Source organism: Coturnix japonica, chromosome 1, assembly GCF_001577835.2.
Source record: "Coturnix japonica isolate 7356 chromosome 1, Coturnix japonica 2.1, whole genome shotgun sequence".
NCBI classification, from domain to species: domain Eukaryota; kingdom Metazoa; phylum Chordata; class Aves; order Galliformes; family Phasianidae; genus Coturnix; species Coturnix japonica.
Window position 1 is genome coordinate 126,741,949 of NC_029516.1, and position 23,686 is coordinate 126,765,634.

General features: G+C 35.3%; 1 protein-coding gene across 1 annotated transcript in view; it reads left to right on the forward strand.

Moving 5' to 3' along the window:
• Positions 1-22,249, forward strand: part of FAM155A (family with sequence similarity 155 member A) — a 414,250-nt gene extending 392,001 nt beyond the window's left edge. The window contains exons 2-3 of the mRNA XM_015851447.2: positions 3,680-3,851; positions 14,871-22,249. Coding sequence (XP_015706933.1) covers positions 3,680-3,851; positions 14,871-15,166 — 468 coding nt within the window. The 3' untranslated portion in view covers positions 15,167-22,249. The remainder of the gene's footprint in view (positions 1-3,679; positions 3,852-14,870) is intronic.
• The last annotated feature ends 1,437 nt before the right edge of the window (positions 22,250-23,686 follow it).

Consider the following 23,686-nt stretch of genomic DNA (forward strand, 5'->3'; position numbering starts at 1 on the left):
TGCTATCTTGAAATACAACGAGAGGGTCAAAAAAGTCCAGGTGGAAGTAATATTTAATTACAGAAAGAAGAGAAAGACAGAGAAAGGAAAATAAATCTGCCCTCAGAATGGTCACATACATTTTTTTTGTTTGTATCACTTTTATTTACACTTTGTTGATAGAAAAATGCTGAAAGTGACCTGGGAAAATATTTACAATAGAATGTAGTTAATAATTTAAAATGTTTTATATGCAACACATTTTAAGAAAAGAATTATTTTGATTATAAACCTTTTTATTTAGTCATTGATGCCCTTTTGGAAAGGGGAAACATCCTCTTACCGAAATACTGTTCTTAAAGCACATACCATATTCAAATTGCAAGTCAATATGTATTTTCATTGATAGTTTCCAAAGTTTCTTAAACATAGCACATTTTAAGACTCTGGAAATCTGCAATTGGGATTTTGTAGAAGATTAAGTACAATTCCCAGCTTATCAAAATCTAAACTTTCTAGGGCATAAGAAGAACTAGTGCCTGATCAAAGTATATAGTGTCTGCTTTACTATTTGGAAAAATTCAAGTTTATTTCAGTAAATTTCAGTTTCAAATCACAGGTTTCTATGATTTAAGCTAAAGAAGCTTCCTTTCACTACTTTTGATTCAAAGACTGAAAATAAAAACAATTTTGGACTCCTCTGGATCTATTTCCCTTTGTACTCAGCTCTGGTGAGGCCGCACCTCAAGTACTGTGTTTAGTTTTGGGCTCCTCACTACAAGACATCAAGGCCCTGGAGCATGTCCAGAGAAGGGCAATGAAGCTGGTGAGGGGTCTGGAGCACAAGTCTTATAAGGAGCAGCTCAAGGAGCTGGGATTGTTTAGTATGGAGGAGGCTTAGGGGAGACGTGATTGCACTCTACAGCTTCCTGAAGGGAGGCTGTGATGAGGAGGAGCTTGGCCTCTTCTCCCAAGCAACAAACAGAACCTGAGGAAATGGTTGCAAGTTGTACCAGAAGAGGTTTAGACTGGACATAAGAAGGAAGTCTTTTTTTCTCAGAGAGTGGTCAGACACTGGAATGGCTGCCCAGGGAGCTGGTGGAGTCATTGTCCCTGGCAGTGTTCAAGAGGTGACTGGATGAGGAGCTCCAAGATGTGATTTAGTGGTTTGCTTTAGCTATGGTAATGGAAGGATGGTTGGACTAGATGATCTCGTAGGTCCTTTCCAACCTTGTGATTCTATGATTCTATGATTCTGTTATTCTATTATTCTATTATTCTACTTAGATCAATCAACCATGGAGCTGATAAAAAGACTCGCCAGTTTAAATACCAGTTAGTCCAGAACAGTTCATCTGCAGACATTGATGTTTTTTCCCCTCTTTCTTTGTACCATGCTTCTTCCAACTACTCTTTCATGACCGCTCACAGGCCTGGATAGATCTGATAAAAATTGAAGGGCTTTGTAGGAAAGTCTGAAGACTATTTTCAACACACCCTCCAGAACCTCACTTCCTACTCGGAGATCTTAGTGTATTCCACAAAGTTAACTTCTCCCAGAAACCTGAAGTTTATTTTGAAGAAGCCAGAGTAGGGCAGCTAATAATGTAGCCAAAAATAGAGCAAAAGAGAACCAGGTTATTAAAAATCTTGGTATAGATTGTCAACAAGGTTGAGAGGGGCTGTAATTAGAAAAAGTTACGGAGTGGGAGACACTTATCTGAGAAACAGATCTTGGAAACTTGTATACTTCATGCATTCTTTAAAAAAAAAGAAAAGAAAAAAAGAAAAAAAGTGACAAGAGTTCAAAGGCAAATTAGAGCCAAAGCTGAGGACTTGTGAATACAAGTAGGAAGATTATATATACAATCTGAAAGTTTATACATTAAAATGTTCATAGAAAACTGTTACTCCATTATTTATTGATTTTGAATTAGCATTTCCTGTCTTGATTAAATAGGCAAGTGCATTTGCTTTCTTTCTTATTACCTTGTATGGCATGCTGTTCAAAACACTCCCTGTAAACTGTAAATATTATACACAAACCAACTTACTGCTCTTAAATTTATCTTAGATACATTCATAGTAAACAGATCTATCTAGACACAGATCAGAAAGGAACATCTGTGAATATTTATCTGTTATCGGTGACAGAGTTCCTGACTCCAATCAAGAGATGTTGCTCAATTAAAAATGAAAACAAATTAAAAGTATTTATTTATTTTATTTTAGTCAATCAATATAGCAAGTGAAGCATTAAAAGTATGATGGGAGATACCATCAACAGTGGGAATACCACTTACTGTTTAGAAGTGTGTTTATTTAACAACAAAAGGCACACACATCATTTAATTCTCCTCAGTAATCATTTATTGTTGATAAAAATCCTGCTAGCAATTAAAATTGAATTTGTAATGAAAAATCTTGCTCTACAGAGTACAGTAGGCAAGAACTACTGTAAAGTGATAAACACAAACTATTGCTTAATGATAGAATTTTCACTTTATCACCTACGAATCTTACCCACACCTATTACTGTTGAAAACTAACAAAACCCCCTGCTAGATTGCTCCTCTCAGGTGTTGGTTTTAGGGTTGTTTTTCTTTTGTTTGTTTGTTTGTTTTGTTTTGTTTGTTTTTGCTTGGTCATTTTGTTCTGTCTTTTTAATTAGGAATAAGAACAGGAAGAAGGAAAATATCCAGTTTTCTGTATTACTTTCAAGCCTGTGGTAAAGCTGTTATTAATGATTTGGGGTATTATAAATGAATGCAGACAGGATATTTTCATTCTATAACAGCCTAGGTAGCAACTATCTAGCCAGTAAACCATGTACTTTAAAACAGGTAAGTGAAAAACAAAACTGGGAAACAAATTCCTCTTGTACATGATGGTTTCATTACCTTCATAGGCCACTATCCACTGTACTTTTATATGACCACATACTGTGCTTTCCTGTGTACAAAAGACTAGTTCCTGTGCCTAAGATCTTTGTTGAAAAGGAAAAGAAACTAAAATTAACATGTTTATTTTGCTTTCTTTTTAAATTGTGATAATAACAGCAGAAGTATTTACAGGTCCTGCAACCAAGGTTACATGTTGTCAGGTGACATCAATGTGTTCCTCTTTGCTCCTGATGTAGGCATTGGTCTATGTTTATTTCTGAGTCTACAGCTGTTGCTGATCGGGATCCCTAATGTGTATTTCCATGCTGTGGATTTGTTAGTGTGTTATTTGAAGGGAAGCAGCACCATCTATTGCAATCTGAAAACTTAGCTCTAGACAGTATCAAGAATAGGGCTGGCCTGAATTTAGTTTGAAACTATTGCACTTCTCTTTAAAAGCTTCTTTTCCTTCCCAAACTAGACTACAGATTAAATTCTGAATATGGCTTGTATATAATAAGGGACAGGGGCAGGGGTGTGTGACGTGTTCATTATAAAAATATGCATTTTAGAGAGGAACATACCTATTTATGAACTAAGAAAATAATAACATTTGCCTAATCCTAAGTGACTGTTGCTTTAAATACTTTTCTTTTTTGAACTGAGAAGGTAGTCAAAAGTTAAGTGTCTTTTACCCAGTGTTGCAAAATTTGCTTTCAGAAGCAGTGTTTAATGTAGATGTGCAGTTCAGTATGTTCTTCTAATAATGACAGTGCTATTGTCATCCATCTATACTTCTGGTTCTTCTCTTTTTCCAGACTGTCTACAAAGCCTGGCTCTGTTCCCAGTATTTTGAAGTCACACAGTTTCACTGCAGCAACAGAATTCCTTGCAAGCAATACTGCCTGGAGGTGCAGACCAGGTGCCCGTTTGTGTTACCAGACAATGATGAGCTGATCTATGGAGGATTATCAAGTTTCATCTGTACAGGTATAGTATAGAAAACCTAATTTCACTTTTTTTTCCTATAAATCTAAATGTGAAAGAGAGTTTGAATGTTTCCTCCTGTCATTTCAGTCATGAGAACCTGAAGGTATTCCTCATAACAAAAGACATCTCTGACGTGCTAGGATTTGAGCCTCAATTTAGTATGCACATTTGTGTTTCAGCTTGCCACAGTCATTAACTTTATAAAACATCATTATTAGAATAAATTTGTTATGGTTATTTTTTGTGCTGTGCAATTTCATTGAGGATATTTGTAACTCTGTGTCATGTATGAATCAGAAAAAACAAACTGTTATGAAGTACTCAGAAAAAAAAGAGAAATATTAGGTCAGTTTTTACTATTTTCAACTTTCTTCACTTATATTCCTATGTCAAATAAGTACATCTACATGATTCATCCACACTGAATTTCAGCTTATATCAATGTCATCTGTATATTTCTGACGCTAACAACATCAACTGAGAATTCAGAAAATATTCAGGCATCTTATTCCCTCTAAAGCAATCAAAAGACTTTCAGCAATAAAATCATTTGACATCCTGGTGTAAATATCTACAATTAGATGGAATTAACTTTAAAAGCTTGATACACATTTGATGTACATTAATCACAGCACAGTCAACTGGTCAAAAGATGTGGTTCTCCCACTGTATTTATTGGCAGTGTTGCCTCAGTTTGAATGTCTCGTGCAGTTCTGTGCCAATAAAATGAAATTGTTATTAGAATAATTTAAAACATCCAGGTGAGGGCAACAAAGAGGACTGAAGGGCTGGAATTTATGTTCTGTGAAGAGAGTCTGAATACACATGGGTTGTCCAGTCTGGAGGACAATGAGAGGTAACCTCATTTGTCTGTGCAGCTCTGAGGGGAAGTATAGAGTGATATACTGGGCTTTTCTCCCTGATCACTGGTGTAGCAGAACACATGGAAACAGCACAGAGGACATTCAGATTAGATATTAAGAAAAATTTCTTTACCGTGAGCGTGGTCAAACACTGGAACAAGCTTACTAAAGATGTGGTTGATGCTCCATGCTTATTGGTTTCCAAATGGCATTTGCATAGTGCTCTCAATAACATACTTTAACTGGTTAGTCCTTCAGTGGTCAGGCAGTTAGTTCAAATGAAGATCCCTTCCAACTGAATTATTCTATTCTATTCTATTCTATTCTATTCTATTCTATTCTATTCTATTCTATTCTATTCTATTCTATTCTATTCTATTCTATTCTCATCTGTTCAAATCCTATCCTATCCTATCCCATGCCATGACATTCTAGATGGGTTGCCCAGTATGAACTATTTAAAGTACAAAACCTGAAAAATGCTTTAGGCCACCTCAGAGGCAAGTGTAATATTTGAGGAAACTCACTTCAGTGTATTACCTGTATTTCTATTTAGAGGATTCTGGTAGCAAAATGTTTACTATATTCTGTTTTGAGGATTAAATTTATAGCACACAATCCAGCAATACCTGGATTACATTTTGCAGACAACGTAATGAAATGTAAACTGAGTTACTATTTAGTGTTGTCATCAACGGGGTAATGGTGCCTAGTACTTCATAAATATTAACAGCCTTCCAATGTGCATATAGAGAAAGTAAATTAGAAGCATTTTCCAGTTTAGATAGAACAATACCACCTGAAGTGAAAGATACGAGACCTTTTTAGTCAACACTTGCATACATATATATGTGTGAACGTATTTACACGTGCAAACCTGCATGCATACACAGGGGAAACGAACAAAGAAAGAGCAAACAAAGCCATTATTATTATAGAAAATCCCCTAAGAGATACATATCTACCTCTTCATTTTCCTAGTACATGTCCAAATTCACTCCTAAATATCATAACAGAGACAATTTTTGAAAGATTACCAAAAGTCAGTATCTCTGAGTTTGGGATGAAAAGTGGATACAGGGAAGGACTGCACTTTTTCATTGCAGATTATAATCATCTAATTATCTACACATAAACTCTGGGACTAAGCTCTCACTGTAGCCAGCAAAGTTCTAATGTCTGTAGTCAGTAGTGACAAGGGCTGTTTAGTTCAGCCTAAGTAGCAATCGGCACCTCAAGACCTGAGTAACTCTTTACATATCTCTACCAGATACTTCATATCTGAAGTAGCTGGTATTAATCACCAGAGTACTATTGAAAACATTTAAAATAAAGTTATGATATAATTATAAATATCATTCTCACATCACTGGTGCACTAGTATTTGATTGGATTTCTGGTCTGGTTGAGACAGTATCCTCAGGATCAGGACTGCAAAATTCATATCCCGCAGGATCTGAAGTCGGTTATGCTGGTACGAGATTTTTCAGACCCATGAAACTAAGACTTAATAATTAAGAAACATGGATAATTAGCCCAACAGTATCCCCGACTGCATCAAAAGAGGGGCAGTCAACAGGGCGAGGGAGGTGACTGTCCCCCTCTACATTGCCCTTGTGAGGTCCCTTTTGGAGTACTGCATCCAGGCCTGGGACCCCAGTACAGGAGGGAAGTGGAGCTGTTAGAGCAGGTCCAGAGAAGGCCACAAAGATGATTAAAGGAAAAAAAAAGAAAAGGCTGAGGCAGCTGGGCTTGTTTAGCTTGTAGAAAAGAAGGCTCTGAGGAGACTGCAGTGTGGCCTTCCGGTACTTGAAGGGAACTTACAAGCAAGAGGGGAACCAAATTTTGACATGGTCTGACTGTGATAGAAGAAAGGGGAATGGCTTTAAACTAAAAGAGGAGAGATTTAGATTTGATATTAGGAACAAATTTTTTACTCAGGGGGTTATTAGGCACTGGAACAAGTTGTGCAGAGAAGTGGAGGAGGTCCCTCACAGGAGGCATTCAGGATCAGGTTGCAGGGGGCCCTGGGCAGTCTGATCTAGTGGTTGTCAACACTGCCCAAGGGAGAGCATTGAAACTTGATGATCTCTGAGTTTCCCTCCAATCTCAGGCATTCTGCGATTTTATAATATGGTATGATGAATAATATCTTCTGGAGAAGGAACCTCTCTACTTTATCACCTCTCTAATTTATCTCTGAGGGGGAAAAAAAAAAAAAAAAAAAAAAAAAAAAAGAAAAAAGGAAAGGGAAAGGGAAAGGGAAAGGGAAAGGGAAAGGGAAAGGGAAAGGGAAAGGGAAAGGGAAAAGGAAAGGGAAGAAAGAAAGAAAAAATCAAGAATTTTGGCTTCTGGTATTCTTTAATAATGTTTTAGAAGTGATAGTTCTATAATAAGGGCTTTTCTTCCTCCTTGCCATGGTAACAGAGTACTTATTTCCTCTAATGTTTAGAAGAGATTTAGGTTAATGGAAAGTTTTCATGGAATGTTTTCTACAAAACTCTTCAATATATTGTGGAAGGCAAGTAACAGGACAAGGTGTGCTGGCGGCAGCTGCTTTTATTTATGTCGAAGGGCAGATCGCGCAGCATCAATGCAGATATTCCGACCGGCGCTGGGCTGGTGGAAGCCAGGGCGGCTGGGAAGTGCTGCGCAATGCTAGGGGAGCAGCGGGCAGCAGCACCTAGTGGGGAGTGGGGCACTGAGCCGAGCTGGCAGTCAGTGCATCTGCTGGTAAGAAAGAAATATCCACAAATAAGAAGGAAACTAGGATAGGGAATCCACCTGTGTTGGCTTTGGTTTCATTTTGTTGTTGTGTTGGTTTTGCTTTTTATTATTATTATTATTATTATTATTATTAGTAGTAGTAGTAGTAGTAGTAGTAGTAGTAGTAGTATTTAGGACAGGATTTTCTTGAGATTGGAGCCTGTAAAAAAAGGGTAACTGGAGGCTTAAACGGGTTACTGGAAGGTTAAAGTCATTGTCTTTCCTTGGAAGGTCCAAATGATGAGAAATTAGCACAGAACTGGTGATTTCTCCCCAAGAAACTGAGTGTCATTGTGATTTTGGAACTCCTAAATAAATATATTTTACAGAGCTCTAAGAAAAGTTACTGTGTCTTTATAAAGAGTTATTATAGGTGACAGGCCTAAGACATGATTGCAACCAACAGTCACACCTGTACTGCTAGACTTGATCATTTTCAGTCTTTTAACGTGATTAAATTAAAACTGGAAAGGAGGGAAGGAAGGAAAGAAGGAAGGAGGAAAAAGGAAAAAGAAAAAAAAAAAAGAAAAAAGAGGAAAGGGGGAAAAGGAAAAGAAAGAAAGAAAAGAAGAAAAAGTAAAATGAAAAGAAAAATAGAAAAGGAAATGAAAAGGGAGAAAAAATGTAGTTTGTAATAAAAATTAGTAATGACTACTTGGAAATTTCTAAAGAACTGCTATAATGTGAGTAGGAAGTATTCTAGTCTGAGGAAGTCATACCTATAACTCCAAGTAGAAAGTAAACTTCTTCTGTGAAGGCCGACAGAGGAAGCAGGAAAAGGGAGCTGAGTATTCCTAATTTTAATAGAAGTGCACATGAGGATGTTGGGAACTGCGGTGCAAAGAAAAAGAAAATACTTAGGAGGTTAATCTAAACAGTCAGAATTATGTTGTGGTTTTGATTGTGGAAATTTGGAGTGAGAAAATGGTTTGTGTCCCTGCCCTGTCTCCCATCCTCCCCTCACAATTTTCTTCTACTAAATAGAGAAAAAGATAGAAAGATACAAGTCTTTCTGTCAGGCACTGTTATGGGACATCCAGTTTTGCATGTACATTGAAACTGAACTTTTGTTTTCATTTTAGGTCTTTGAGTTTTATCACCATTTGATTAACATTTCCAGTGATTTCATGCTATGTTTCTTCATGCAGCCCAGATATCTGCAGTTGCTAATGCAAAAGAGAATCTTATTCCAGGGAGATAGTGTTATGTCTACACAAACATACACAACAGATTACAATGAATAAATCCTATGCGAACTTCAAAGTCAAGCTTTTTGTTATGACTACTATGAAAACAATGTGAATACCAGTGGATCTGTTTTCTATCGTGGACATAGTCATCTTTTCCTCTCTTTTTCTTAGTGCAAGTGGAATATGTTGAACATTTCTTACACACATGCTATTTGAGTGTGAAAAGGAGTGTTGAAAAATATATAACTCTATGTACAGAGCACTGGGAAGAGACTGGCAATATTTCACAACTCCTGAATACAGGGCAGTGCAGTCCAGCATCTGGTCTGACTGATCCAGCCCACAGTCAGCTTTTGTCTGCCTGGCTGCCATGTGACAGTGGATTAAGAGAAACAATGCAAAGACCATAGATGTTTCTTTACAGCCAAAATCATCCTTTCAGGCCTGCAGTTTGCTCAACACAGAAAATCTGAGATCTCCAGGTTCAGGTAGGATATTATGAAAGGCTTCCCAGAAAGAGTAGTAATGCACTAAAGCAGGCTACCTAGAAAGGTGGTGGAGTCACCATCCCTGTAAGTGCTCAAGAAACATGTGAATGTGGCAATAGGAACATGGGTTAGTGGGCATGGTTGTAATGAGTTGAAAGGTGGACTTAATAAACTTTCCAACCTTAATGGTCCTATGATTCTGTGATTCTATCTGATAAAGTAAATTCTTAGCAAGAAAAAATATTTTTCAAGATAGTGACCATCATTAGCTACACCAGAGATGAACAAGAACCTGCATGCTGCACTTGCAAAAGTCTATATCAACAGAGGGGACTCACTGTCATCAATGAATTGTGAAGAATTCTATAAAATGCAACTTCCTCTTAAGGGGCAGATAAGTGAGTTTTACCAGTAGGTTTAGCTGTAGAGTGTCTGTTTCCAAACAGGTGCTCTGCTTTCAGTGCACTTTGTAAAGCAATTGTTTTGAGACAGTGATACAGAATGTATCACAAACTATACTCTTGATGATCTTCAAGGTCTTTTCCAACCTGGGTAATTCTATGATTCTATGATTATAATTTTCTTTGTGAAAAAAATAAGGAAAATATCTGAATTCAGTTTGCTTTATGTTCTTGGCAAACTCCAAAATACACACACACTCACATATATATACACTTGATCTAAATTTGCTGTCTAAAATAATGCATAATAACGTCTCATTTGCCTCCTGCCTTCACCTTTAGGTAGGTCCTACAATATTAGAGCATTAAACTAACACTAGCAACAGGACAAATCACATTTATGTTTTACAAGCATGATCTAAATCATTACTAGTTATGAATCTCCTTACAAGGAAAATTTGATGTGGTTTCACACTAGAATCTGTCACACAAATATCTCATCTGTTTGAGTTCAGTCTCACTTTAGAGTCTTGAATACTGGGGCTTTCCCATGAAGGAGTTCACAAAGTATAATAGTTTTATTAGCTGCAAACATTTTTCTTCTACAAGGCAAAATCCAAGCAATTGGCTTACAGATATCCCTGAACAACATAGCGACACAATATGTTCATAGGTAGGAACTTTTCCTTTCCTATCAAATCACAGCAGTAAATTTTCTCATTAAATACTGCACAAAGTAGAAACTGAACTAGAGAAAAAGTAAGAAAACTAGATCCTTGCTAGGAGCACATTATCTCGCACTCAACCTGCATCTCAACATAGAAGAGGGGAAAAGGTTATTTGTATAGTCTTGAGTGTCAGCTATTTACTTGTTTTTCTTAATGTAGCTTGGTTGGTTTTATAGGTGTACCACTGGTTTACACTATCAGAATGAAATTAGTCCCATACAAAAATTAAAAAATCAATGCAAGGTGAAGAAAGAAAACAAATATTTCTTGAACTTAAACACAGAGAAATGCTTCAGATGCAACAACATGTAATAATTTCCAACATATAAAGAGAAAGTAAAAACTAAAAGACAGCAATCCGTATCTATTGCAAGTGCTGGAATGGAATCTGAAATGAAAATTAATCTTTTTAAAAGAGCCAGACAGCTTTATTCAGAAGTTTAAAATAATTTGTTTGACTAAAGAATCTTGTTTACTACATTCAACTGTGTTTTCTTGTTATTTTATTTGTCTTTTAAGATTTCTTTTACATTCAATTTTATCATATGAAGGGTATAAAATATATACCTAAATAAAAGCATTATGATGTGTCACAGACACAGCAATTTAGAAACTGAGAGGACCATCTGGATAGGACCAAACAGATCTGGTTTCCAAATCATATTTAAGCAAGCAATGAAATCTAGTCATGTAATGTCAAATGAGTTCTCTTGCCTTCTGTAGTTGGAAAATGTTAATGTTGAAATCTCAGAAATAATTCCTCAGAATTAGAAATGTCATGCTGAGTGTTGGCATTCTCCGATACAATGATGTTAGTGCTTGATGGATCATTCTTGGCAGGCATGAGTTACTTGGTGCATCATAACAAATTTGGAGCATTCAAAATTTCCGGTACACTACATTCAACTGGGTTTTCTTCTTATAGTATATGTTATTTTCTTCAAGCTTGATATACATCCCAAAATAAATCATAAATCTAAGTAAAATATGACCATGGTTTATAGTAGCATAGAAAGATAATATGGAAAAGAACAAAAAATTTAAAAAAAAAATCAAAAAAATAAAAAAGTCTGTTTTATTTCTGCATCTTTCCAAAATATTTATTACCACAAATATACCAGCCAGGCCAGTTTCCTTTGATGGTAAGAACAATTTGCAAAATGCTACAGCTCCATGGTTCTTGTATGAAAGAAACCAATTGGGCCAAGCAAGACCAGCTGCCTCAGATCCAGATTCAGATAGAAGCATGGCACATTCTGGCAGTATGGGGGTGAGGAGTGGAAATGTAAGAAACTTTTTCGTGTTTGGGCTCCTGTATGAAATAAATGCACGTGCTCAGGTAGAAATCACAGCATTCTCTGAGTTAGATGGTGATATAGCTGATCAGTAATAGGTTATGTATGTATGTCCCTCTAAAAGTAATGTCTCCTCTTTATTTCCATGGAAACTACAGTAAATAGAAAGAACATAATAACACTATTTGATTGACCAAATTCTCAGCTACAGGGCACTATTTTTCAGTATAGTCACCATTATTTTATGATCTGTGTGGATGAACTGATCAAGATGCTCCTCATTTGTTGGTATGTCAGATGTGAATGGCTGTCTAGAACACTGCTTGTCTTTCACATCACTGTCACTGCTGTTGAAACACACAACCCACCTCCTCACTGAGTTCTCATCCACTATTTGGTCTTCATAAAGGTTCAGGAAGTGTTGATGAATGTTAGTGGGTGCCTTTTTTTTCCACAGGGAGGAGTTCAATTCCACCTCTTTGCTTCATTCGCACTTCCATGTCAGACTGTCCCTCTGCTGCCATCTGTCAAATGGCAATGAAACAGAACACAGAGTTGGGATGGTTCAGTTTCTACTGCCATCCCACCAACGTCTGCCTCTGATGTCTTGAACCAGTGTTATAAAATAGGAGACATTACTTTTGGAGCAGATCTCATATACACAGACACAGTCTTTACAATTTTAATTAAAGTGTAAGAAAAATTTACATTTTTCTGCTTTTCCCACAAAGCTGTTTCTACACAAAGTGAATGATGCTCATGCTGTCACTCTTTTTTCTTTCAATATGATTCAGCTGAGCAGGATACATGGGATTTATCTATATTCAAGACTCCATTAGCACAATCTCAGTAAAATGAGTAGCCTTAGTTCTTGCATCAGCATTGGTAAATACACTCTACAGATATGACTGTGTGCTAATAATCACAATGTTATATGCCTATCAATAAAATTAACATTACAAAGCATAGAATTTTTTTTTTATGTGGTCTTCATGAGTGATTGTATATTAAATGGAAAATGGTTAAAGTAGCCAGCTTTCCAGAGTTCCTGGTAAATTTCATATCTATCTTTAATCTTCTGGCTAAGTTGACTGACTGAGGAATTCCAAGAGATCAAAGTGGATACTCAGGGCTACAGATGAGTATGTGGTAAAGCACAATAATTAAGCTTTCTTATTTTGGTGCAAAACCCTAATTGAATTTATCTAAATGTTCTGCAACTGTCATGAATAGTGGTTCTGTAGTTAACTGATCATTAAATATGCAACTGCAAATTCAAAGACTAAATTCAATTTCTGAATTGAAATAAAGAGGAAATTTAATTTTATATTAAAGAACAAATTCAATGCAGCCTTGACTTGGAGATACCCTCATTTTATTTTTAATTCAATAAGTGTATATGAACTATTTATATACTTTTTGATTACCAAGTTGTATATATAGGCTTTTATTTCAAATGAATTTGGGGTTTTCCTATAACAAGAGAATCTGGAAGTAGAGTTGAAGTAGTAAGAAAACCCTAGTAGGATCAAAGCATTAAGCATTCTCTTTGTCTCTTCAATTACTGTTAATAGTTTGAGCTTCTGCAGTCTCGGAACAGACTGGATAATTACCTGCGTTGTGGTGTACTTCCAATATGTTACCCTGTTAACAAACTTGGGTACTTAGAAGCCTCAGTGATGGGTTTCAGAAAATATGACATTAGTAGTCAGACCACTTTATGATAGCAGCATTATTTGCAACAACCAAAGAGAAATTCCAAAATGTAATAGAACAAATCATTTTCAAGAGCTGTTCTGACTGCATATTTGTAAAGGTTGCATGATTTCCTACAAATGAAACCCTCCCTTTACATGTCATCAAACTACCTGTATCTTTAAAAACTTTATTGAATTTAAAAATAACTTAAAATTTATTTCGACTCATGTTATGTAAAAAAAAAAAATAAAATAAAATAAAAATGCCAGGCTAGGTTTAATCTGCATTTTAACATCTTTATCATACCTAATTCATTTCTGTGTATTTGGAGATCAGTATTATGGAGGTAGGAATAAAAGAGTTCAGTTGTATCTTAAAACGTGTGCAATTTCTCAATAGTATATTCATGTAATTCAGTCAGCATGGATCTAAGTAGAAGAGCCAAAATGTATAGACTTCATTTTTTTTAAGAAAAGAGATTGCTGTAATGCTTTAGGCAAAATGTAGTTCTTGTTTCAAGATGTAAAGCTGGTTTATAAGATATGGCTGTTAAGTAGCTGCTTTGCAAATCTTCGTCCTAATATTTCAGCAGGGGTTATTTTACTATGAAACCTCACAACATTCTAAGGTAAGTAGCTACTGCAAAAATTATTACAATATCTATTTAATTGGAAAAAAGGATACTTTTTAATTGTATCACACATTATTGCATAAATCAGGCTAAGCTACATTCTCATAGTTTAGTAGTGAAGGAGATATACAAGAAGTAAATGGAACACTCCGGTTACGTTACCATTCCTTACAATAGTACAGTAGACAGCACTGACATTTTCCAAAACAGTGTTTGTGTCTTTTGGAGATGAAAGAATTCCTCCAACTATTCAAAAATACATATAGAGATCAGACTGAGTAGTTCAGTGGAGTTCCAAAGGCAGAAATGGCCTACTTGTACAATAAGAATTGTCAAGAGATCCAATTACTGCACAGTAAGGAAAGTTTTTTCTCACCTCTGGGTTATACTAAAGAGATCATCCCAGATGGAAGAACTCAGCTGAAGTAGTGTAAATAAGCAGAGTCTGGACATCTTTGATTGGAAACTTTCTATGAAATTGTTGGATCTGCAGTAGTTTGGAAATCTATATTGTCAACATTGTCATCATACTGGTATTTTTTATTTCATGTCTACCTTTTCATGGATAGGCATTACTGGTATGTGCTCACAGAGGAATAATTTCAAGATCTTTTTAGTTCCGTGGAAATATCCATTTTGATTACTTGTTACTTCATCCAAAAGGAAAAAATTAAATAACAGGCTTTGTTGTGGAACTCGACAACTTTTCTTTAGCTCTATTTCTTTCTACAGCCAAATTCACTGTCACACTTCTGTTGAACAATCGTTAGATGATGCTTCCTGTTAGACTATGTATATCCCAAATTTCATAAAATGGTAAGCATTTTGAGAGCCTGAAGCAAATTGAAAGATCTGAATTCAATAACTTAGGCTAAAATATCTGAACTATCAACTACTCCTTTGACCTTCCAGCTTCTGTTTGAGTCTGATGCTTATTTTGGCTTGTGTTTACCTTACAGGGCTCTATGAAAACTATCCAACCAATGCAGAACCAGAATGCTGTGATGTCAGATGGGGACTATTATCAGATCATCAATCCAAAGGGACTATAAAAACAAGTGGCTCAACAATGTGTCATAGGACATCGCTCACAGTTTCATCAGCATCAAGACTGTGTAACAGCAGACTTAAACTGTGTGTTCTTGTATTAATTCTATTACATACAGTACTTACAGTCTCAGCAGCACAGAACTCAACTGGACTGGGCTTTGGAGGCATAACAACTTTGGAGGATAATTCAACCAATGAGGAATGAAAAAGAGATTCATCTTATATGACAGAAACACAAGAGGCCCAAGTGACTACAGTCAAATATGAAAACGACTGAATGCTTTACCCTCCAATCTCTTCTTCAGTGACCTTTTGGGTAAAAGGAAAAGAATGGGCCACTACCCAAACAAGAAGAACACAAGAACACAGCTTTTTATTGACTAAAAGGCTGTATGGTGACTTAAATTTCTCACACCATTTTATACACTGTGTTTTAATGTTTGGAGTTTCTTTTTTTGTTTGTTTTTTGCACTTGTTAATACAGGATTTTATTTTTGGGACAGTTTCTCAAAGCTAAATTAAGTCTTTTCTCTGTCGATATATTTCTAGTCATTGTGTGTGTTCATCTGATAGTTCTGTCTTTTATGTCCTGTCAGTTTCTATTAGAGGAATGACTGCTATGAGTCCATGACATAGTAAAAAAATAATAATTAAAAAAAATAAAAAATATAAAAAATATATTAAAAAAAAGAAAAAATGAAAAAATACACAAAAAAGAACAACAAAACAAACTGAAGATTAAAAAAAAAAAAAAAAAAGAGAGAGAAAAAAAACCCAAACAAATCTAACTGTCCTCTTACCCATGGGAACCATTCATCTCCTTTCCCCTCCTCATGTCAGAAAATGTTCACTTGCTTCTGTCTGTGTAATCACAATGAATGGGTGCACAATTACAGTGTGCCTCTGCCACTGTTGCACAAACCTGATGACTGAGCAAATCAAAAAGGAGCATGAAAGGGATTCCTTTTAGCTGAACAAATAAGTGCTCTCCTTACACGGTGGGATTGGACAGTTAAAAAATATAAAGAAATATATAACAAACTGTTGCTCCAATACCCGTTTTGAAAAGTCCAATCCTTTCTCATGGTCAGTTGAACAGGAGCAGCCTTTTTTAGATATGCTACGTAAAACCAGTTATGCTCAGCAAGTTGAATAGTTGGGAAGCCTTCATATTGGAGGTGAAGGATTGGCATTCATTGTGAATTACGTTTTGAGTTCTCCTGCTGTCACATAACCAGCAGCTTTCCATAAGGAATGGGAGCAAAGAGCTTCCAAATTCCAAGTCTTTTTGTCTCAACAAAATTACACTAGAAGCCTTTGAGCATCTGCAACACAAAGTATCCTTTGGTTTTTAATCCATTGTTTTTCTAATATCTAGATGTTGTTGAAAGTTATTCAGTTATACCTAGTTATTAAGGGTGCACAAGAATGTGTTAGCACAGATAAAGAAACTATTTTGTTTTAACTATATAGGAAAACCGTTTTCATAAATGTGCAATAAAACAGTAAAGATATACTAGGATATGAGTAGTCAAGAGAAAAGGTTGTAATCTGATTGCTGGTTTTTCATTGTTTGGGGTAGCATTTAATTTATTTACTTTTATTTTTGTGGGAACATTTCATCTGCTGACTGTATGAGAATTTGCTTTATAAAAAGGCTTTTTAGAGTTTACAGTAGAATCAATGGAAGGAAAAGTTAATAAGGGCTGTTTTTAAAAAATTTACATTCCTTCCTATTCTCTAACTACACTTGGGAAGTGCACTTTAGAGATGTTTGCTGTGTAGCTGGGAGATGAAGGAAGACTATAGGAAATGTTCTTAGGAAATAAAATATAGTTATCTACTTTCTAGCTATGAAGTACCCCTTGATAAATATTAATGTAAAAACATTTAATCACTGGTGCATAATGTGTTTTTGTATACATTTTATGGTCTGTTAAATTCTGGAGGAAAAAAAAAAAAAGAAGAAATCCATGCTGTTTAAGCAAGTCAAGATGCACACACTAAGTTGCAAAGGCTCAAATATTTTGCAAGAATATTTGTTTTGATAATGTTTTACTACAGTACACACTGAGGAGCCTAAAATGATTTGTGCAAATATGACAACAGAAAGCACCAGCTAATACAAAATTCTTCAGCACTGGTTTCTTTCTATAACTTCTCCCTTCCCTTCCTTACACATATTATATTTTGTTCAATAAAACATAATGCTTTTTAGTTATTTTAGTTTCTGTTAGAGGCACATGTATTTATTATATTGATGCAAAAGGAGGGGAAAATGAAGAAATGTAAATGAAAAAGCCTTAACTAATGGTAGAATGTAGACTTTTAAAAGGATAGAGATGTGATTGAAAAGTGATGGAGCAATAACTGGACAGTGTTCTGGTACTGTACAACTGCTGATGAGTCACACTTACTGAAAAAGTTCTTACTAGGTGAGCTCTTGTTCAACTGACCTCTTAGTTCAAGTGTATGTGGTCAGTAAACAGTTTGTTATAACCTTTATCTACCTCTGCTGTGCAAAGGCCATCCAGCATCCATTTCTGTGATGTTCCTTTCATACTCTTTTTGTTTGTGCCGTTACTCACTGTCATCTTTTTTCACGCTGTACCAGTATACTGGCAAGTCTGGATCATCCCAATTTAACGAACACATGAAGAAGAGTTATTATTTCTGTTTTGCCTCATGTTGAATTAATGTAGAGGGTTATTTTTAAGGCATTTTCTTTCCTCTCTCCTGCTCTTCTTCATCCTTCATCCCTTATTTTTTTCTATAACAGTGTTTTCAAGTGGTAGCAGTGAAAAATATGACTTCTTCACTGCTTGGCTATACTCTGTCATGTGTCATACAATATGATATATATGAGGAAAAGCAGTGACAACATCATTTTCATTCATAAAGTAGCCAATTTAGAGTTGGAGGGACAGGGGGGGAGGAAAGGAGAAAAGAAAAAAGAAGCAGGAAGTAATTAATTACAGACTTCCAACTATTACATACAATATGTAATAAATTCCTCCCCCACTCCCCACCTGGAGTCAGTGCCTCCAGTTCAACTGTCTGTAAATTTTCTCCATCATCTTTCTGAAGTTTGTTTCTTTAATTTTTGAAACAGAGAGTCATGTTGCAGAGGTGACTTTTGCTGGGGTACATGTTGCCATTTTCACTCCAGCAGTGTGGTATACAGCTTCTCTTGCTGGCACCAGGGACATCAGGAGTAGACAAATACTCCTCTGTGAAGTTAAGCAACATGTAATCGTGTATGATGCAAAATTTCATTCCATCCATTCCTCATTCGTACTAGTTTCCCTGGCACAATCTTAAGCATGCTCAATATTGTGCACATATTACTTTTTTTGCCAGAATAAATTTGCATCTTGCCACTGCTATATTTGCCATCTTGTTCCATTTCTCCTTGTACTGTATGCCTAATACATACATGACAAAGAACTGGCTTAACAAGCAAGTAATATTAAAATATTTCTGCAAATGATTGATGAGGAAAAAAAAAAAAAAAGAATATAGAATAATATTTATTTTATAATCATATGAAAAAATATATTTCTCATGTATTTTATCATCTTATTTTCTGCAATAGGGAAAATCCAGATTTTGTGCAATATGTTAATACTGCTAAGCCAAATGTCATATAACATAACCAGAGCTATATGTTATTCTTTATTGCATTTGCATTTGGTAATACATTATACTGACATTTTTCTTTCATTAAAGAGACAGTATCTTTTTTTTTTCCTTTTTTTTTTTTTTTTCTTTTTAATATAGCAGATGAAGGCTGTCCTTCTGCACACCATATTTTAAAGACAAAAAGAAAATGAATTATGATTATGTGTCAGTTCTATAAATGACAAAACCAAGCCATCAGCTGCCAAAGAATCTGTGGAACAGTAGATAGAAACCAAACATAGGCTTTCAAGAAATTCCTTCTTGAGGGTTATAAAAATTGTTATTGTAAATCATTAAAAAAGAGAGAATGAGAGCTGTATCTCAAATAGCAGAAATGGCAGGTTTCATCTGGTGTGTGATGTGGCTCCTAGCTTACATAGTTTTACTCTACTATTAAAAAGTGAGGGAAAAGGACATTTTCTTCTGCTCTCTCCGTATTTATTATGATAATGTCCTTTTGTAAGCATTGCCTCCTCGCACAGACAATATGCTTATCATGAGGGCTGAAGACAGCTTAAGTATACGCACACTAATTTACACAGTGAAAGTTGTCTTAGATGACTACCCAAAGCACAAGCAAAACTCATCTGCCAAGTAGAGGTAACTTATGTTGAAACTATTACATCTTAGGGAATTTTAAGATATGTTTGAAAAGTCACCTAAGAAAAAAAATCTCTGAGGGGCCTGTTCCTTACTGCAGCTTTTGTTTATGTGCCAAGGCCCTATGATCAGCTCTGTGCTGGCAGGATAGTAGCCGGACTTGGAGATACACTGGTTTCAGTGGGCCTATTTACAGGTACAAACCTGCACCTAGAAGTTCACTGTAGCATATAGGTCTACATTTGTTGTCCCATAGTTTTTACTCAGGAATTGTTCACACAGTGCATCAAGAAGGGATCACTGGGTTCAGCCCTATCATAGTCTTGGTAAGAGACTGGCAATGGTACATCGGGAATGGTTCTGATATATTATCATTGTCTTCATTGCTTACTGTTTTATTAGTTTGGTGAACGAGCGACTTCAAAATTTTGCTAGGAACACATAGGAAAAGCTAAAAAATCTCATCAGTTCTAGGACAAAATTAAGTAACCCTCCTGGGGTAAAGGGATACTCCAACCTCTGTCAGCAGCAGTCAGGAAACAACATTATTTTAGAAAAGTTTGCAAAAAATAATAATTTCAGCTCTATGATAGACTTTTCTTAAAAATCAGATTTTTGCAGTCAAATAGAACTGGAGTGCATATCATATCAGCTGAGATATTTAATTTGCCAACATATTCTGCAACAACTCTGAGTAATCAAATTTACTGAACACTTCTAATTTTTCCAGTATATTTTTGCAATCATTAACAAGCTCTATCTGTCCCTGGAGGGAGCAGAAGGGAGGGAAAATAACTGTGGGAGATGAAACTAAAAGAAAATCCAGAAATAGAGTTGGGCCAACTTGGAAAATCCATCTTCTTCAAAATATGGAAGAGTTGCAAAAAAAGATGCATATGTGGGTTTATAGCTATACAAAAAATAATTCTCTTTTAGGAGAGAGAGAGAAAAAAAAAGTATATGTTCTTTGCAATTGTTACAAATACAGCATACTGCAGAATAAATACACCAAAGGATATGACCTATTAAATAAACAGGGCAAAAAATTTGTATTAGTAGGAATATCCTACTATATATTGTGAACTTCCAGGTAGAATTTCAACAACGTAAATATGGATTTTTATACGAAAAATTAAAAAAAAAAAAAAAAAAAAAAAAAAGGGCTGGAGGGGTATACTAGGTTATTCTATAGTTTTAGGTGGCAGTAAAACAGGAGGCCTTGGTTGCAGGTCTGATAGGGGAGTCTCCGTTCAGAGTCTTGATTATGCTTCTGTATGAACTTCTAGAATCTAGACTACATTCATATTTGGAATATACACGGAATGGCTTGCCCTGTTCACATCTGCAGCTTCAGCCAGAGCCCCATGAAAATGATCAGAGGATCTACTAGTCTACTTTTAGAGAAATACATGCACTGAACTCCCAGACAATTGAAATATTATAACAATGTGTAGGCTTCGCTACCAGTCCTCCAAGTAAGGGTGAAGATCTTACCAGCAGTGTATGTCGCTGAATGCTTTTGCTCCTTTTGCAGCAAGGACTAGATCAGCAGAAGGTACAGCAGGTTTGACAACAAATCGCTGTTGAACTCCACTGTGGCAGTTCAGACATTTCTGCTCCCAGATGTCCCTCTGTGTGATTTTGTCAGGACATGTTGTTCTGGTGTAGGATCAACAGAAGGGAAGATGCGGTCTATCACTCCAGTGTGAAATGAGGGGCACTTGTGAAGACAAGATTACTGACTGGGACATTTGTCACTTAGACACACAGATTTTTCTATTGAGTATTAACTGTGGGGGGAATTGAAGAAAGAAAAGAACTTGTCAGAGGGATAAAGCAGACAGAACAGAGAAATAATGTTTTAAAATACTTCTACAAGATTTATTTGAATATCTCTTTAGCTGGATAACACTGAACATCACAGCACCAAACTCATGTATCTTACAACTAGTGAATACAAATTTCTGAATCAAACAAACTTGAAGAAGCATAATACAAAATAGGAGTTGATATAACACTGAGGAAAGTGCCACCCAAGCCAGCACTCTTAGGTTCATCTTACTTTAGCTCTATCCTCTCAGAGCTATTCTTTGAGCACCAAGAAAGCATCTGTCTTCCACTGCGATTCATATTTTTGAAAGGTTTGTGGGTTTTTTGTTTCTTTGCTTTTGTTTCTTTTCTTTGTTTTTTCCCCCTGGATTTTGCTTCCACCATCAGCTTTTTAGCATAAAATATAGATAGGGGATAAAGTAATAATCCCATGCCAACTAAAATGATGTAAATGAGTTTCACCTGGATGAACATCAGTGCTCTAGTCAGCAGGCTACTCTTTAATAAAAGGAAGAGAAAAAAAACTGAAAGATTTATATATTTATTTTTTACCTGTTTCTTTTCTGGTGTTGCTCCAGTGGACTCAAATTAATTATTTGCAAAGTAAAAATACTCCAGTGAAGTGGCAGACATATAATATTTTTTCCTCTTCTGAGGGATGCAGGCAGATAACTTGTTGAGCAGCCAGTAACCTGGTAACATTATGTTATTTTATATTTTTTATTATAATTTAAATGGGGAATAGAGTATTTCAAACAGGAACATCTATTTTGCTTTTTTTTTGATGGTGTTAAACACCTAATACCCTACAGGATCAAGTTCCTATATAGTATTGGTACTTAAATATTAGAAAGCGCTAAGGAAACCTGCTAAGAAAACTACTGAAAGGAAAGCAGTGCAACTAAATCCACTGAGAGATATCAAGCCAGTGAACAATGGGAGAAACAATCAATAGTTGTTGTTTTTAGAGAAGACAAACAAAAAGCAAAGTAATTATTGTCTTTTCTTTCTCCCATTCCTTCCCTCCTTCCAACTTCTTGTTTCTGTGGCAAGTTACCAATCTGATCTAGAACATATCTTACCATTAGAAGCCCCCTAAAAATATTAACTGCATTTGATGAGACATAAAGCCATCCTAGTTTACATTTTGCAGCATGTGCAGGAAAAAAAAAAAAAAGTTTCATTAACTGAGAGATGCTTTTCTTCCACCATTTTTCTACCCATCACTAGTTCACAGGTCTACCAAACAGAATGGAATTCTTGCTTTCCATTTAGATGGAATTAGGATTGATGCCATGAAGCAAAACCTGCAAGTTTCAGCGCATGTTTTCCCACCGACTTCAAGGAGGATTATGAAAGCCTGAGTCCCTTTGAGAACTTATAAACTTACACAGATAAGATTAAAAAACACATGCTGAAAGAATGAACTGTTCCAGAGGTTTGTCCAAGTGGCTGGTCAAATAATTAGCTGCATCTCTATGCAAAAGTCATGTTGAGCCAAAGCTTTGAGCTTTGATTTGATAGACCTTTCTTTTTCTGAAATCTAACAAGCTTCATTCAGGGTTTGAATATGCAAAAACTTACACAGGATTATAAATGTAAGTGGAAATATTTAAAAAAGAAAATAGTAAATATTTTAAATCCTAGAAGTGAAAATTAAAGTTCTTGTAATTGCATTTTTTTATAATTAACCCTTAATGACAATTTATTTATGTAGTTCATTAAAAGCTGCTTGGTTTCATTTATTTGTTTTCTTTTGTTTTGATCAAAATCAGTTTTTAGTCCTCTTAAGATTCATATTGAACTATGCAGCTACAAATTACATGCTTATGTTAACAGATTTGCAGTTAAAATTATTCTCTCTTCTGTTATTCTCAGATTGCATGAACAGAAAACTCAAGTTAAAAGCAAATTTAATTAACTGTGTTTAGTCTTGTTTCCTTTTCTTTTTTTTTTTTCCTTCCTTCTTTTCTATTTTTTTTTTCTATTTCTTTATTTAAAGCTAAGGATTGGATTTAATTTCAAATGGACTAAACTGGCATCAGTGTTTTTTAACTACATGGAATGTCCTATGATTCTTAGCATTGAAAAGAGGGCTAAGTGGTCCTGTCAGAAAAGAAAAAAAAGAAAAAAAAAAAAGCGAAAAAAAAACAAAAAAGAAAAAAAAGAAAAAAAACAGAAAAAAAATCTGTAAATTGTAATAATATATTAAATATTGTATTATTATAGCAACTTTAGTTAAGCAACTAATACTATCTTTAATTTTTTACGGAGAACTTTGATGAAATAATTTATTACAATGACTCACAGAAAAACTTGTTTTCAAAATGACAGGAGAAACTGTTGAAGATTGTGAAAAAATACTAAAAATAATGCTCTACTAAGAATAAATTTAAAGATGCAAACAGTGAGTCTGACTCTTTGGGTACTAAGGACTTCTGAATAAATGAAACCCAAGGTGTTGGGGGGGATAAAGACTTTAAATAATGAACATACTTTTTCCTCAAGAGAGAAAACAAACATACACACAAACACACAAACCCAGAGAAGAAGAAGATATAATTTGTGTTCTAACCCTAACTACAGCTACCTATTTCATGCAGTACTTTCTACA